The sequence below is a fragment of the Armigeres subalbatus genome, chromosome 2, assembly GCF_024139115.2.
Source record: "Armigeres subalbatus isolate Guangzhou_Male chromosome 2, GZ_Asu_2, whole genome shotgun sequence".
Classification (NCBI taxonomy): domain Eukaryota; kingdom Metazoa; phylum Arthropoda; class Insecta; order Diptera; family Culicidae; genus Armigeres; species Armigeres subalbatus.
Window position 1 is genome coordinate 453,477,655 of NC_085140.1, and position 13,296 is coordinate 453,490,950.

Sequence of the window (13,296 nt, forward strand, 5' to 3'; positions counted from 1 at the left end):
ACCTGTTGGTGATGTCGGTTTGCGTGGAAGTGCTGTCAGATTGGACAAATCGACATTTGAATCTTTGTTTACAAAATCACATACGTCCTTTTGAATAAGTACCCGAGATTTTTATTTGGTCGCGAAATAAACAACAGATTTTTATTTTTGGTACACAAACAAAATTTAAATTTATTTCTCAAAAGTGGCAAACAGAATGGCTAGTGACAGTGAAAATCCACCAGAAAACCTCCGTTGCCGATTTTGCTTGGCCGAGGAAATGAACGAATTGATTCCGGTGTTCTGCATTGCTTCTACCCAGAACATGTTGATCTCTCATATGGCGCTGGCTTGTACAGGACTGGTGGTAAGTGTGATAAACGATTTATCTACCAAGTCAAGATGGAACTGCCCTTCTCGTGATTAAGCCCTATTTAGACCAAGGATGCAACTCCCCAGATACATGTTCTTATAATATCGTTGGAAGCTAGGAGTTAGGACAAACACATGACCTATAGGACAATGACCCTGAGTTGTAAGAGCAGCGCTCCGGTTGTCATCAATATTCGGATTTCATAAATGAGTTCTCTATGGCCCCTCCGCCTAAATATTGCTGAACTACTGGTCATGGAAATAGAGGGTTTAGTTAATAGTCTTTCATCCTTGACCCGAAAAATAGTTGTAACTACCAGGTTTTCGTTAACACTAATAAATTACAAACTACAAATAGTCTAAATTGCCCAATCTCACCACCACCTGGAATACCTTCTCAAATTTCCGCAAAGTATACGCCACTGTTCTATATTGCTCGATGTAACTTGGTCGACTTCACCGATATAAATATGTTGTTTGAGATATTCAACTAATATTTTCTTTCAGGTATCATCCCGCGACAACATGCCACAGTACTCATGTGACGAATGCTTGGGACATCTTGATCTAGCATATGCCTGTTGGAAACGATGTCGTCAGTCGTGGGGCAACTATAAAAAAAATTCCTCGCTAAAATCGGACGACGAAGATTATCGATGCCGGATTTGTCTGAAGCACGAAGTTGATGAACTGGTTTCAATATTCTGCGTGTGCGATAGTCAATCAAAGACAATAAGCGATATTTTGAAACTTTTCGCTGGATTGACTGTAACGAAAAATGACAAGTTTCCGCAATTTATTTGCGATGTTTGTTTGGCACATTTAAGCGCTGGGTACAATTTCAGAAAAATATGTCGGCGGTCGCTTGATACCTTGCGAAGAGAGCTTGAAACTGCTAAAAATCAAGATTTGGATGAAGATAGATTTCGAAAAGAAGCATCTAATAATTCGAAAAATCTTGATAAATCAGTTCTTAATGAATTCTTAAATTTTCACGAACCTTCGATTCAAAATTCACCTTCTAAAAATTCGCCAGATAAGCAAGCAGAAAGCATTCCAGAGGTTGAGTATATTCCAGACGTGATTGATGAATTAGAGATATCAATGCCTACAAACCCACTTACTGACAGCTGTGACCCATTGAAAATTGAGGATCCTGTTGAAAAAGGAAATATCCGGTTTGTATCGAATCCTACACACAAAGCATTACCGTCGAATCAAACATCGATTCAACCACGATTTGTGTTAGCAAACTCTAATGTTACAAATCATAAAAACCTGTTTGCCCGTAACTCCGCGGTAAAGAAGCTGTCGCAAATTATGGAAGCATCATTGAGTAAACGTAACAAGGAATCAACCACTACTACGAGTATAGAATCCAGTTTTCATAAAGTAACGACATTGGCAGCTAAGGAACCTCCATCAAACCAAATGAACCAAGCAATAACTGTTCCAAGTTCCGATGCACGATGCAAAGTGGTGACTAAACAAACACACCAGTCAACAAAAACCATTAGCACAAGTGGACTTGTTGGAAAAGGGAGTACTTCGTGTACGAAAGCACCGCCATCAAATCAAACACAAGTTACAAGTTTTGACCCAGGATTGCAAAAGGTGATGATGAAGCCAACAATCCAGCCCACAAAGTCCATCAATACAACTCTTGAACCGCGTTTTTATAAAGTGAGTACGGTAGCACCGCCATCAAACCAAGCGGTTAATAGTGCTTCTACATCTGTTGTGAAGAATTTCTGTCCTATTTCCTTGGGTGATAACGACAGTGAAGTGCGTCGAAAACCTCACTATTCTTGGGCACAGATTGTAAATTTTCAATGTAAAAACTGTCAATGTATTTATAAACCACCGGACGCAAAAGAGGAATGTACTGTCTGTAAGCTTAAATTCGATAATTATTTTTCATCTGGACTTGATATGCAGACTTATGATAAGGAATACATAAGCGCATATCGCTGTAATGAATGTGATTTTTTTACGATTCGTCTTGAACCAATGATTAACCACCTGACGACCCATCAGAAATATATTCCACATTCCGCTGTAATGCTGAAGCACAGGACTGGCAAGCCGGTAAACGTTTTATCAAGTCCTCTTACTGTGGTGTTCAAGACAAACGACGTATCAAGTAAACCCACAAAAAAGCCTGACGAAACCACAAACATGCCCAAGCCTCCAATAGTATCGAGACAAATCAAACAGATCACAGGGAATAACGCAGCAAAAGTTGCTACTGTTAAACCATTTGTATATATAAAGAAAATACCCGCGTCCACATCAACGTTAGCCATAAAATCGGTAATAATGGATAAACCATCGGTCAAATCTGGTCAATCAGAAAATAATCTAACGAAGGCTGCCTCAGTTAAACCTCATACGCTTTTATCGCAACTCAACCCATCAACTGTGGTGAGTAAAATGACAAAAGCCTGCAGCTCGTCTGGGCGGTTAGACGAACAACAAGTTGTCGTCAGTCGACCCACATCCAAGAATAGCCGTGGCGATATTCCTCAGCCTACAAAAGAAGGGTGGACCAAAGTCAAACCTGCGATAACCATCAGCAAGAGAAGCACCGAAGTAATATCTGATCCAACCCAAGCGGATAGAGACAATCCCAGTCAAATGTCGGCCAAGAAACTGCGGCTAGACACCAGCGGCGCCGATAATTCACCACCAACTAAAGAAGGATGGACCAGAGTAGAACCTGCGCTCTCTATCAGCGATAGCGATCCGTTATCCATCGACGATGATGACGCAGATATGCAGCTCAAGTTTGAACACGAACCACTTGATATTGACGATACCTTGGATTTGATGCCCGTTGAGTCGATTGAAGTATCTTCCGAAGAAGAATTCGAAGGCTTCGAGGAAGATGAAACCATGGGGTAAGATTTAAAAACATTACTTTTGTTGGCATTTGAAATAAGGAAGTTTTAAATAATGATTCATTTTTCAGGAGATCATCTAGCATAGATACAAACCATTTCCAAGTCATGCTTGATTCGGATGAGTATCTCGTTGTGTTCCTGAAGGGTGTACTTTGTTGTGGCTGCTCGATGGTATTCGATACGCGCTATCAGCTTCAAAACCATCGAGAACAACATCACCGGCGAGTGCAGTCCAGTGCAACCCCGACCATGTGCATCGACTGTAAAACAGGAACCAGCAGTTCATCGTCCCATCGGGTGCTGAGTGCGAAACGCATTTTCTATTTCTGTAAGCTTTGCTCAAAATTACTACTAAATGTAGTAGACTTCTATGGTCACCGTAGAATTGAGCATGCATTGAGAGATCTACCACCCCGTACGTATCCAACGAAGCCTTTCGTTTTGAAACAAGGCGCTGAAACGCTTCTGAGGTTTGTAACTTAGATTCATTTACCATAACTCATGTTAACAAAAGATTTGTTTACAGGACCATAGAAAACTATACTCATTATGCACAACCTTTCAACATGATTGAAAACGAACACATATTCCACATTGTAAAGGAAACCAACGAATACAAGCTACTGTTTATGACGGGTCACCTGTGCTGCGGGTGTCAGCACTGGTTCATCTCCTATGACGCGTTGCTAGCCCATTGCGACGAAACACATGATCGCCATTCCGAGCCGGATACGTCTCGGTGTGATCTTTGTCAAATCGACTGCAAATCCGAGAGCCGCTTGATGCGCCATCGACTACAGCGAAGCAGGAGGTTGCATTACTACTGTAAGCTGTGCCACGATATTCTGATATATCATGCGGATAACTATCAAGCCCATCGAATGGTGGCACACAGAGACACGCTGAGAATAGTCAATACCGGAATCAACAAAAATATGGATATGCTTGTTTGCAAAGTTGTGTGAGTATGAAAATAAGTTCAATTCTCATATGTTTCTGTTATTTTTTAATTGATAATATCAATCAAAATAGCATGAATTTATTATTATTTCGATAGAATTGAAAGTTAATCCTTTAGTAAAAATGGCTTATCGACACTTCAGTTAAGCCCGTGGGCCATTGATTGTCATGATGACAAATATTTGTCAAGTTTATCCGGACATCTATACTGATCAGGGTTTGCAGAAATCGCTCTCAATAGATAACGAACAACGATAAAAGAGAGGCAAAAACCTCTTCGAATCACAACAAGCCATGAAAACAAAACTATCGCACTTGTATAAGGCACTGCACGGACTGCTTTGTATCTTTCTCGCTGCAAAGAAATTAGAAAACAACAAGGCCAGTAAACGTCAAAATTTATGAGGAACGAAAGAGAAAGACATGTTTCCGTGCAGTGCCCTATACAAGTTAAAAAAAACTGATTCGGATAGGCGGCCCCCACCTATGGGGTTTGATAAAACGCTTTGTTCTCGCTCATTTCATGTTGGGGACTATATTTTTTTCGCACAACTGTGTAAAACAAGTTTAAATGCATCATCAGAACCGGTGCCCCCCGCAATTGGGGCTTATTGAAAGAAATTTACCATGGGTTGTAGCCCATTGTTGTAGTTGTAGGTTGTAGTGGAGGTATTAGTAGATCCACAAAAGAATTTTTTTTTTAATTGATAATTATGGGAAATTTACAGCTTTAATATCTTAGTCAATAGATAAACTAATAAATTTGCTAACAAAAATGAGATAGATGTTATTTAACATCAACAATTACCAAATATTGCTTCCACCACTGTTGACGCAGAAATGGTGAACTGGCCACCCTGCCACCGTCGTTTCTAAAGCGGCGCCGAACCTGTCAAAGCGGTGCGTTGTTCGAAGTGACAGACGTCAACGAGTGACGGACGACCTGTCAAAAACCATTTCCGGCCCTTCATTCTTTTTACAGTTCGCAGTAAAACAAAGTGCAGCTCGCGTAATAAAACCTTAACTAAAAATAGGATAGAAGTAGTGAATAAGTAGTTTATAGTGAATAGTGTGTATTTGAGCCATATTCACACAGTGAAAGTGAAATACGTTGCGTTTGAGATGAGTTTATTAACTCAACCAATTGAGTCCAGCATAGTCCGTTGTCCGAGTCCACCGCCAGTCCGTTGATCCGTAGATACCTGAAAAGAGAAAGAAAAGTCTTGCCACAGAATGTCACGTGGACGATAAAATCGAACCGTAGGGTGCGCAAACGAAGGGCACACCGAATTCAACAACAACAACAACAACACCAATAATAATAACAACAGAATACAAATATCGTTCGCTATCAAAACGGCTCGCCTAATTATTTGACCCTACGACAGCCTTGACAAAACTTCAAAATTCGTGGTCATGGACAGGAACATGGATGGCCTTGCGGAAGGGCAGGAGGAGGACTCCAACTGTGCGGCCTGCCAACGTCCGGACGATGCGGAGGATATGGTCCAGTGTGACCAATGCGACATATGGATGCATTACACTTGTGGCGGAGTGAACGAGAGCATCGCAAATCGCTCGTGGGTGTGCGGCAATTGCACCACACTGCAAGAAGACGTCGTTTCGGTACGCAGTGGATCCAGTCGGTCCAGCTCAACCTCGGTATTCTCAGTTTGCCTTAGTCAACTGGCGGAAAGGCAACAATTAGAACGCGCTCGTTTGGAACTGGAGCTGCAGCGCCGTCATTTGGATAAGCAGCAGCAGCTAATCAACAAGGTAATTGGCGGAGAGGAAACAAAAACCACTCACAGCAGAGCGAGCAATGCAGTGACATCGCCTCCATGCGACAAGCGCCAATCGACTCCGCTCCCTCCCGGAACTCCAACAGCTTCGAAGACACGTCGGTCAGTTCCACCATCTGGCACTCCTCGTTCTACTGCACCTGTTATGGTGTCGATTCCTCTTACCGCGCTCGAACCGCGCACAGTTAAGATTTTGGAAGGTAAGAAGAATCCACATGTCGCACTGCAGGAACTCAGGAACCGGGTTGAGCAGTGCGAGCGTCGCGCCAATCCAACACCTGACCAACTGGCAGATTTGAATGCGCAGCTCGAGCTATGCCGGAAAGTTCTGGAAGGGTTCCAGACCGGCGCGGAAGCAAACGACATCAGCAATCTGGCGGAGGTACAGCAACCAAAGCACGCGAGCCCGTCGCGCTTGGTAAAACAAACCGGCACAATCCCTAAGGCGAATCGGAAACTGCAGTCGGTTCCCGAAGGCGAACTGGGAGCAGTAGGTGATGCCTTCCCGCAGAGACATCTCTGGCCATTGGAGAAGGCGGTAAGCCAAACCGGCTGGCCGTCGGTGAGTAAAACGAACCCATCATCTGAAATCCATCCGAATGATATGGAACCCCCAGGTAAGCGTCAAGCCTTGAGCCATTCTATCAAAATTATAACCAAGAAAGCGTCCAATTATTGACCCACGACCAACAATCAAATTACCCAAGGGCAGCTGCGAGTTAATGCGCGCCCGGGGGAGTTTGTATACCTCCTACAAATTCCCATGAGCAGCTGCGAGATTCATTCGCGCACCAGGTCAATGCAACCTTGTACCTCAATCAACACAATCAATTCCCGGTGCCGGTCTAGGCAATTTTCGGATTGGAAATTGTCTCGACTTCCCTGGGCATAAAAGTATCATCGTGTTAGCCTCATGATATACGAATGCAAAAATGGTAACTTGGCTTAGAAACCTTGCAGTTAATAACTGTGGAAGTGCTGATTGAACACTAAGCTGCGAGGCGGCTCTGTCCCAGTGTAGGGATGTAATGCCAATAAGAAGAAGAAGAAGAAGACCACAATCAACCTGAACAATATTCAACCGGTGTGCAAACGCGTAATCTTCCCTCGCGGTTGAATCGTCTCTGTCCCCTCGTCAATCCAAAAGTGTTCAACGAAACCAGGTGATTCCCCAGCAAGACCCAGCTCGCCCCACACAGCAGCAGCTTGCAGCAAGGCAGTCCCTGGTTAAGGAACTTCCTCGATTTACCGGTGACCCAGCTGAATGGCCGATCTTCATCTCAAACTACCGGTACACAAGCGAAGCTTGTGGTTTTTCGGATGGAGAAAATATGCTCCGCTTACAACGATGCCTATCTGGTCCTGCTCTCGAAACAGTTCGCAGTCGCTTGGTACTTCCAGCAGCAGTGCCACAAGTGATCGAGACCCTACGTATGCGGTTTGGACGTCCGGAGCTGCTGATCAACGCTTTGCTTCGGAAGGTGCGAGAAATTCCAGCTCCTAGGTCCGACAGGTTGGAAGGGCTGATCGAGTTCGGAATGGCGGTGCAGGCACTGTGCGATCACATCGAAGCAGCGGATGAACGCGCTCACCTATCGAACCCATCGCTACTGCAAGAGCTTGTGGCGAAACTTCCCGGGGATCAACGAATGATGTGGGCGGGATACAAACGAGGATTCCAATGCGTCGATTTGAAAACCTTCGGTGATTATATGGCAACAGTGGTACGGGATGCAACTAGTGTGGTGACCTTTGAACCGGAGGTAAAACGGAGCAGCGTTCGTGACCGTCCGAAGAACAAAGGATTTGTTAACTCTCATGCAACGGAAGCATCTGCAAAACCAGAGGATTCATTACGTGAACACAAGGAAATGCCGAAGCACTTCGATTGTACTCACTGCAACAAAAGCGGACACCGAGTGCGTGACTGCAATGCGTTCAAGCAGTTGCACGTCGACGATCGCTGGAGACGAGTGCGATCCTTGGGTCTGTGTCAGAACTGTTTATTCAGCCACGGAAGACGTCGCGGACGAAAGCTCTGTGACATTGGAGGGTGCCAATTTCGCCACCATCCGCTTCTGCACTCTTCTAGAGGTCCACCGAAGCCGTCGGAACTCACGATGCAGATAGCTGAAAATCATACTCATCGCCACCTGGCTTCTTCAACGCTATTTCGGATCATTCCAGTGACTGTACATGGAAGTAAAGGATCGATTGACACATTCGCCTTTCTCGATGAAGGTTCTGACCTGACGTTGGTAGAAAGTGATTTGGTTACCTCGCTCGGTGTGAAAGGTAATACCCTTCCTCTATGTCTACGGTGGACCGGGAATACATCTCGCGTAGAAAAAGGCTCGCAGCAGATTTCGATCGAGATCGCTGGAATCGGTCAACAAAAGCGGCATAAGCTGCTGAACGCAAGAACGGTAAACAACCTAGGACTCCCTGCTCAAAGTTTCCAGATAGAAGAAGCAGCTCAACTACACAAACACTTGAAAGGCATCCCTATTACTAGCTACCAGAACGCAGTGCCCAAGATCCTAATTGGGGTAGACAACTTGCGCCTGGCGCTGCCTTTGAAAGTACGGGAAGGTGAAGGATCAGCACCGGTGGCGGTTAAAACCAGACTTGGTTGGTGCGTCTACGGTCCACGAGGAAACAGCAAACAAGAATCCTACAGTTTCCACGTTTGTGAATGTTCCTGCGACGAAGCACTCCACGAGGCAGTGAAGGAATTTTTCGCCGTTGAAGGAGTTGGCGCCCGACCGACAGAAATCGCGCTGACGAAAGAAGAGGAACGAGCACTCACTATTATGGAAGCTACTACTCGGCGAATAGGAAATCATTTCGAAACAGGCCTCATATGGAAGGAAGACCAGGTGGAATTCCCGAACAATTACTACATGGCAGTACGTCGACTAGAGTGTCTAGAACGCAGAATGGATCGCGATGCGGGACTGAAGGAGAATCTCCACCGGCAAATTCGCGAATACGAGGCAAAGGGCTACACGCACAAGGCTACGAAAGCGGAAATGGAAGCAGCAGATCCTAGAAGAGTGTGGTATCTTCCGGTTGGAGCGGTGATAAACCCCAAGAAGCCGGGGAAAGTCCGTATCATGTGGGACGCAGCGGCCAAGGTGGATGGCATATCCCTGAACAGCGCTCTTCTTAAAGGCCCCGATCAACTCTCTTCTCTTCCGGCCGTTCTTTTTCGCTTTCGGCTGTATGGAGTAGCACTTAGCTCGGATATCCAGGAAATGTTTCACCAGATCCGAATCCGTGAAGAAGACAAGAGCTCCCAGCGTTTTTTGTGGCGTGCCAAACCGTCCGAAAAGCCAACCGTCTACTTGATGGATGTCGCCACATTTGGCAGCACCTGTTCACCAGCTTCGGCACAATTCGTAAAAAATCGGAACGCTGAGCAACATCGAGAGCTTTATCCCGAAGCGGCGAAAGCGATTGTCGACGACCACTACGTCGACGATTATCTGGCGAGTTTCAGTTCGGAAGAAGAGGCAGCAAAGATAGCAAGCGAAGTACGATACGTACACAATAACGGGGGATTCCAGCTACACAATTGGCGGTCGAACAGTGCTACGGTACTAGAGCGTCTGGGTGAAGTGCAACCTGAAACAGACAAGCAGCTAAACCTGGTAGATGCAGCGAAATCCGAAAGGGTGCTCGGAACGCTGTGGAGCCCTTCAACCGATGAACTGAGTTTTTCCACACAGATGAGCGAAGAGGTGCAAACGCTGATCCGTACAACGACACGGCCGACGAAAAGACAAATATTACGGTGCGTTATGACCCTATTCGATCCTTTGGGGCTGCTCTCTCCGTTTATCATACACGGCAAGGTCCTTATTCAAGACCTGTGGCGCGAAGGCACGGAGTGGGACGAGCAAGTCAGTGACATCGTCTTCGCAAAATGGGAGAGATGGGTACAGATGATCCAGTATATTGCCAGAGTCCGGATTCCCAGATGCTATTTCCGTCATGCCAACAAGAGGACGTACCGCAATTCCGAGATACACGTTTTCGTTGACGCTAGTGAGGTAGCATACTCTTGTGCAGTCTACCTGCGTACATTCGACAGAGTCGGAGATCCGCAGTGCTGCCTAATTGCAGGCAAATCAAAGGTCGCCCCGCTGAAGCCGTGGTCGATTTCCAGACTCGAACTGCAAGGGTGTGTCCTAGGTGTACGATGGTCGAAATTCGTCAGGGAAAACCACGATGTCCCCGTCTCCGACATAGTGTTTTGGACGGACTCCAGGACAGCACTGGCCTGGATCAAGTCAGATCCTAGAAATTATCGGCAATTCGTGTCCTTCAGAGTAAGTGAGATTCTGGAGCACACAACAGCAAGTCAGTGGCGATGGGTGCCATCATCGTCCAACCCAGCGGATGAAGCAACTAAATGGGGCAGTGGACCTTACTTTCACCACGACAGCAAGTGGTTTCAGGGACCCGGCTTTCTACGGCTTCCGGAACATGAGTGGCCCCGCTCGAAAGAGTCAGTGACTGCTACTAGTGACGAAATGCGTACGCCAGTTCTACATCACTGTTCATTTCAACCGGCGATTGATTTCGACAGGTTCTCATCCTGGGATCGCCTACAACGAGCAACAGCATACGCTCTTCGATTCATACACAATTCGGCCCAGAGGCGTACGAAATATACGGGACAACTGCAACAAGCAGAGCTGCGGGCAGCAGAGGAAACCATTTTAGGTTGGCACAGCAGGAATCATATCCAGATGAGATAGCAGCACTATCGAACAAAGCGCCGAACGAGACCGGGCAGGAGATCATCGGGAAGCATAGCTCCATCTACCGACTGATGCCAATCTTGGATAAACACGGCTTGTTACGAGAGCACGGCAGGGTCGGCGCGGCAGAGGACGTCTGCTACGACGTGCGCCACCCCGTAATCCTACCGAGAAAACACCTAGTAACGGAGCTTCTTGTACATCGATACCACCACCACCTCCGCCATGGCAATGCAGAGACAGTTGTTAACGAACTTCGTCAGCGGTACACTATCCCTAGACTCCGCGTGGTGGTTAAGCAAGTCAGCCGTAACTGCGCTTATTGTAAGATCCGTCGGGCTAGGCCGGCGAACCCACCAATGGCACCACTTCCAGCTGCGCGCCTGGCACATCATGAACGAGCCTTCACGTATACCGGGGTGGACTACTTCGGACCACTGTTGGTGAAGTTGGGAAGATCCAACGTCAAACGATGGATCGCATTGTTTACATGCCTGACAGTGCGCGCCGTTCATCTTGAAGTCGCTTATACGTTATCCACAGAGTCCTGCATTTCCTGCGTCCGTCGATTCGTGGGTCGGCGGGGACCACCCGCCGAATTTTTCAGCGACAACGGAACAAATTTCCAAGGTGCCGATCGAGTGTTGCAGCACCAGATAAGCCAGGGACTGTCAGCAACGTTCACCAGTACCAACACAAAGTGGAACTTCATTCCGCCGGGAGCACCACATATGGGCGGGGCATGGGAACGCTTAGTGCAGTCAGTGAAAGCAGCGATGGGCGAAGCGTACTCCGAGGAGAAGCTGGATGACGAGGGGCTGCAGACACTGGTCGTGGAGGCGGAAAGTATAGTCAACTCAAGGCCTCTGACGTACTTACCACTTGAATCCGAGGAAGCAGAAGCACTCACTCCGAACCACTTTCTGTTGCTGAGTTCAAGTGGAGTGAAGCATTCAATAACCCAAACCGAAGAGGGCCCGCGAAGTGAGCTGGTTCGCCGAAAAATTCTTGGGAGATCACACGAGCAAATCCGCACCAAGCTTGACGCTTTCTGGAAACGCTGGTTGGTAGAATACTTGCCGGTGATCCGTCGACAACCGAAATGGTTCGATGACACCAGAACGATGATCGCAGGAGACTTAGTGATGGTCGCGGAACCCTTTAAGCGTAATGGATGGGAACGCGGACGAATTGTACGTATGGTTCCGAGTGCAGATGGGCAGCATCGACAAGCCGTCGTGAAGATAGGACAGAAGAGTCTGCTGAGGCCGGTGACAAGGCTGGCGTTACTAGACTTGGAGGAAAACGTGAAGGTTCCGAAGGAAGGCTCCGGACTACACCCGGGGGAGACTGTTGACGCAGAAATGGTGAACTGGCCACCCTGCCACCGTCGTTTCTAAAGCGGCGCCGAACCTGTCAAAGCGGTGCGTTGTTCGAAGTGACAGACGTTAACGAGTGACGGACGACCTGTCAAAAACCATTTCCGGCCCTTCATTCTTTTTACAGTTCGCAGTAAAACAAAGTGCAGCTCGCGTGTGGAAAATAAAACCTTAACTAAAAATAGGATAGCAGTAGTGCATAAGTAGTTTATAGTGAATAGTGTGTATTTGAGCCATATTCACACAGTGAAAGTTAAATACGTTGCGTTTGAGACGAGTTTATTAACTCAACCAATTGAGTCCAGCATAGTCCGTTGTCCGAGTCCGCCGCCAGTCCGTTGATCCGTAGATACCTGAAAAGAGAAAGAAAAGTCTTGTCTCACGTGGACGCAAAATCGAACCGTAGGGTGCGCAAACAAAGGGCACACCGAATTCAACAACAACAACAACACCAATAATAATAACAACAGAATACAAATATCGTTCGCTATCAAAACGGCTCGCCTAATTATTTGACCCTACGACAGCCTTGACAACCACTATGCACACTTAAAAATTTTCGCCGAGATCTCAGCATTTTTTGTATATTTTCCCGAGGTGGGCACCGCCCAGTTTCAGCAAACACGATTTTGACGTAGGACTTACGTCTTTCTTTACTATACTGGGTGTCATTTAGATTTTTGGAAATCGAGAGCGTTGGATTTTTTAGATTTATATATCAATCGACTCGGACACTCTCCACCATTTTTTCTATTTCATTGAAACTCAAGATTATTAATGATAAGCTATTGAAAATTTCAATTCTTGTCCAAGCCAGTAAAAATTTCATATGTTACCAATCACGTGCATTCCTAACACGGAGATCAGAATTCGGTATGTCACGGGCCTTCGGGTCTACCGGAAGATTTTCTTTGTGTATAAAAGAAGCAGTGCCTGCCGTGTACGAGTCATTACAATTTGTGACAGCAGCGCGTACTGACGTGCTTTTTGCTCGCGCATTTTTCGTTTCGTTCGTTCGTTCGCTTTTTACCTACACAGCGACAGCATGCAGTCACCAGCGGTAGAACTGCCGGTGGGTCTGCGAATATGCATGAAAGAAGTGAACGCATTTTTTGTCATTCTGGTGTCGGTT

The 13,296-nt window shown here is 46.4% G+C and overlaps 1 protein-coding gene across 2 annotated transcripts in view; it reads left to right on the top strand.

Moving 5' to 3' along the window:
* Positions 1 to 113: 113 nt before the first annotated feature.
* LOC134213778 (uncharacterized) overlaps positions 114 to 13,296 on the top strand; it is a 29,082-nt gene continuing 15,899 nt past the window's right edge. For both annotated transcript variants that reach the window (XM_062693100.1, XM_062693101.1), the window contains exons 1-4: positions 114 to 346; positions 859 to 3,251; positions 3,323 to 3,724; positions 3,781 to 4,215. In XM_062693100.1, coding sequence (XP_062549084.1) covers positions 197 to 346; positions 859 to 3,251; positions 3,323 to 3,724; positions 3,781 to 4,215 — 3,380 coding nt within the window. In that variant the 5' untranslated portion in view covers positions 114 to 196. The remainder of the gene's footprint in view (positions 347 to 858; positions 3,252 to 3,322; positions 3,725 to 3,780; positions 4,216 to 13,296) is intronic.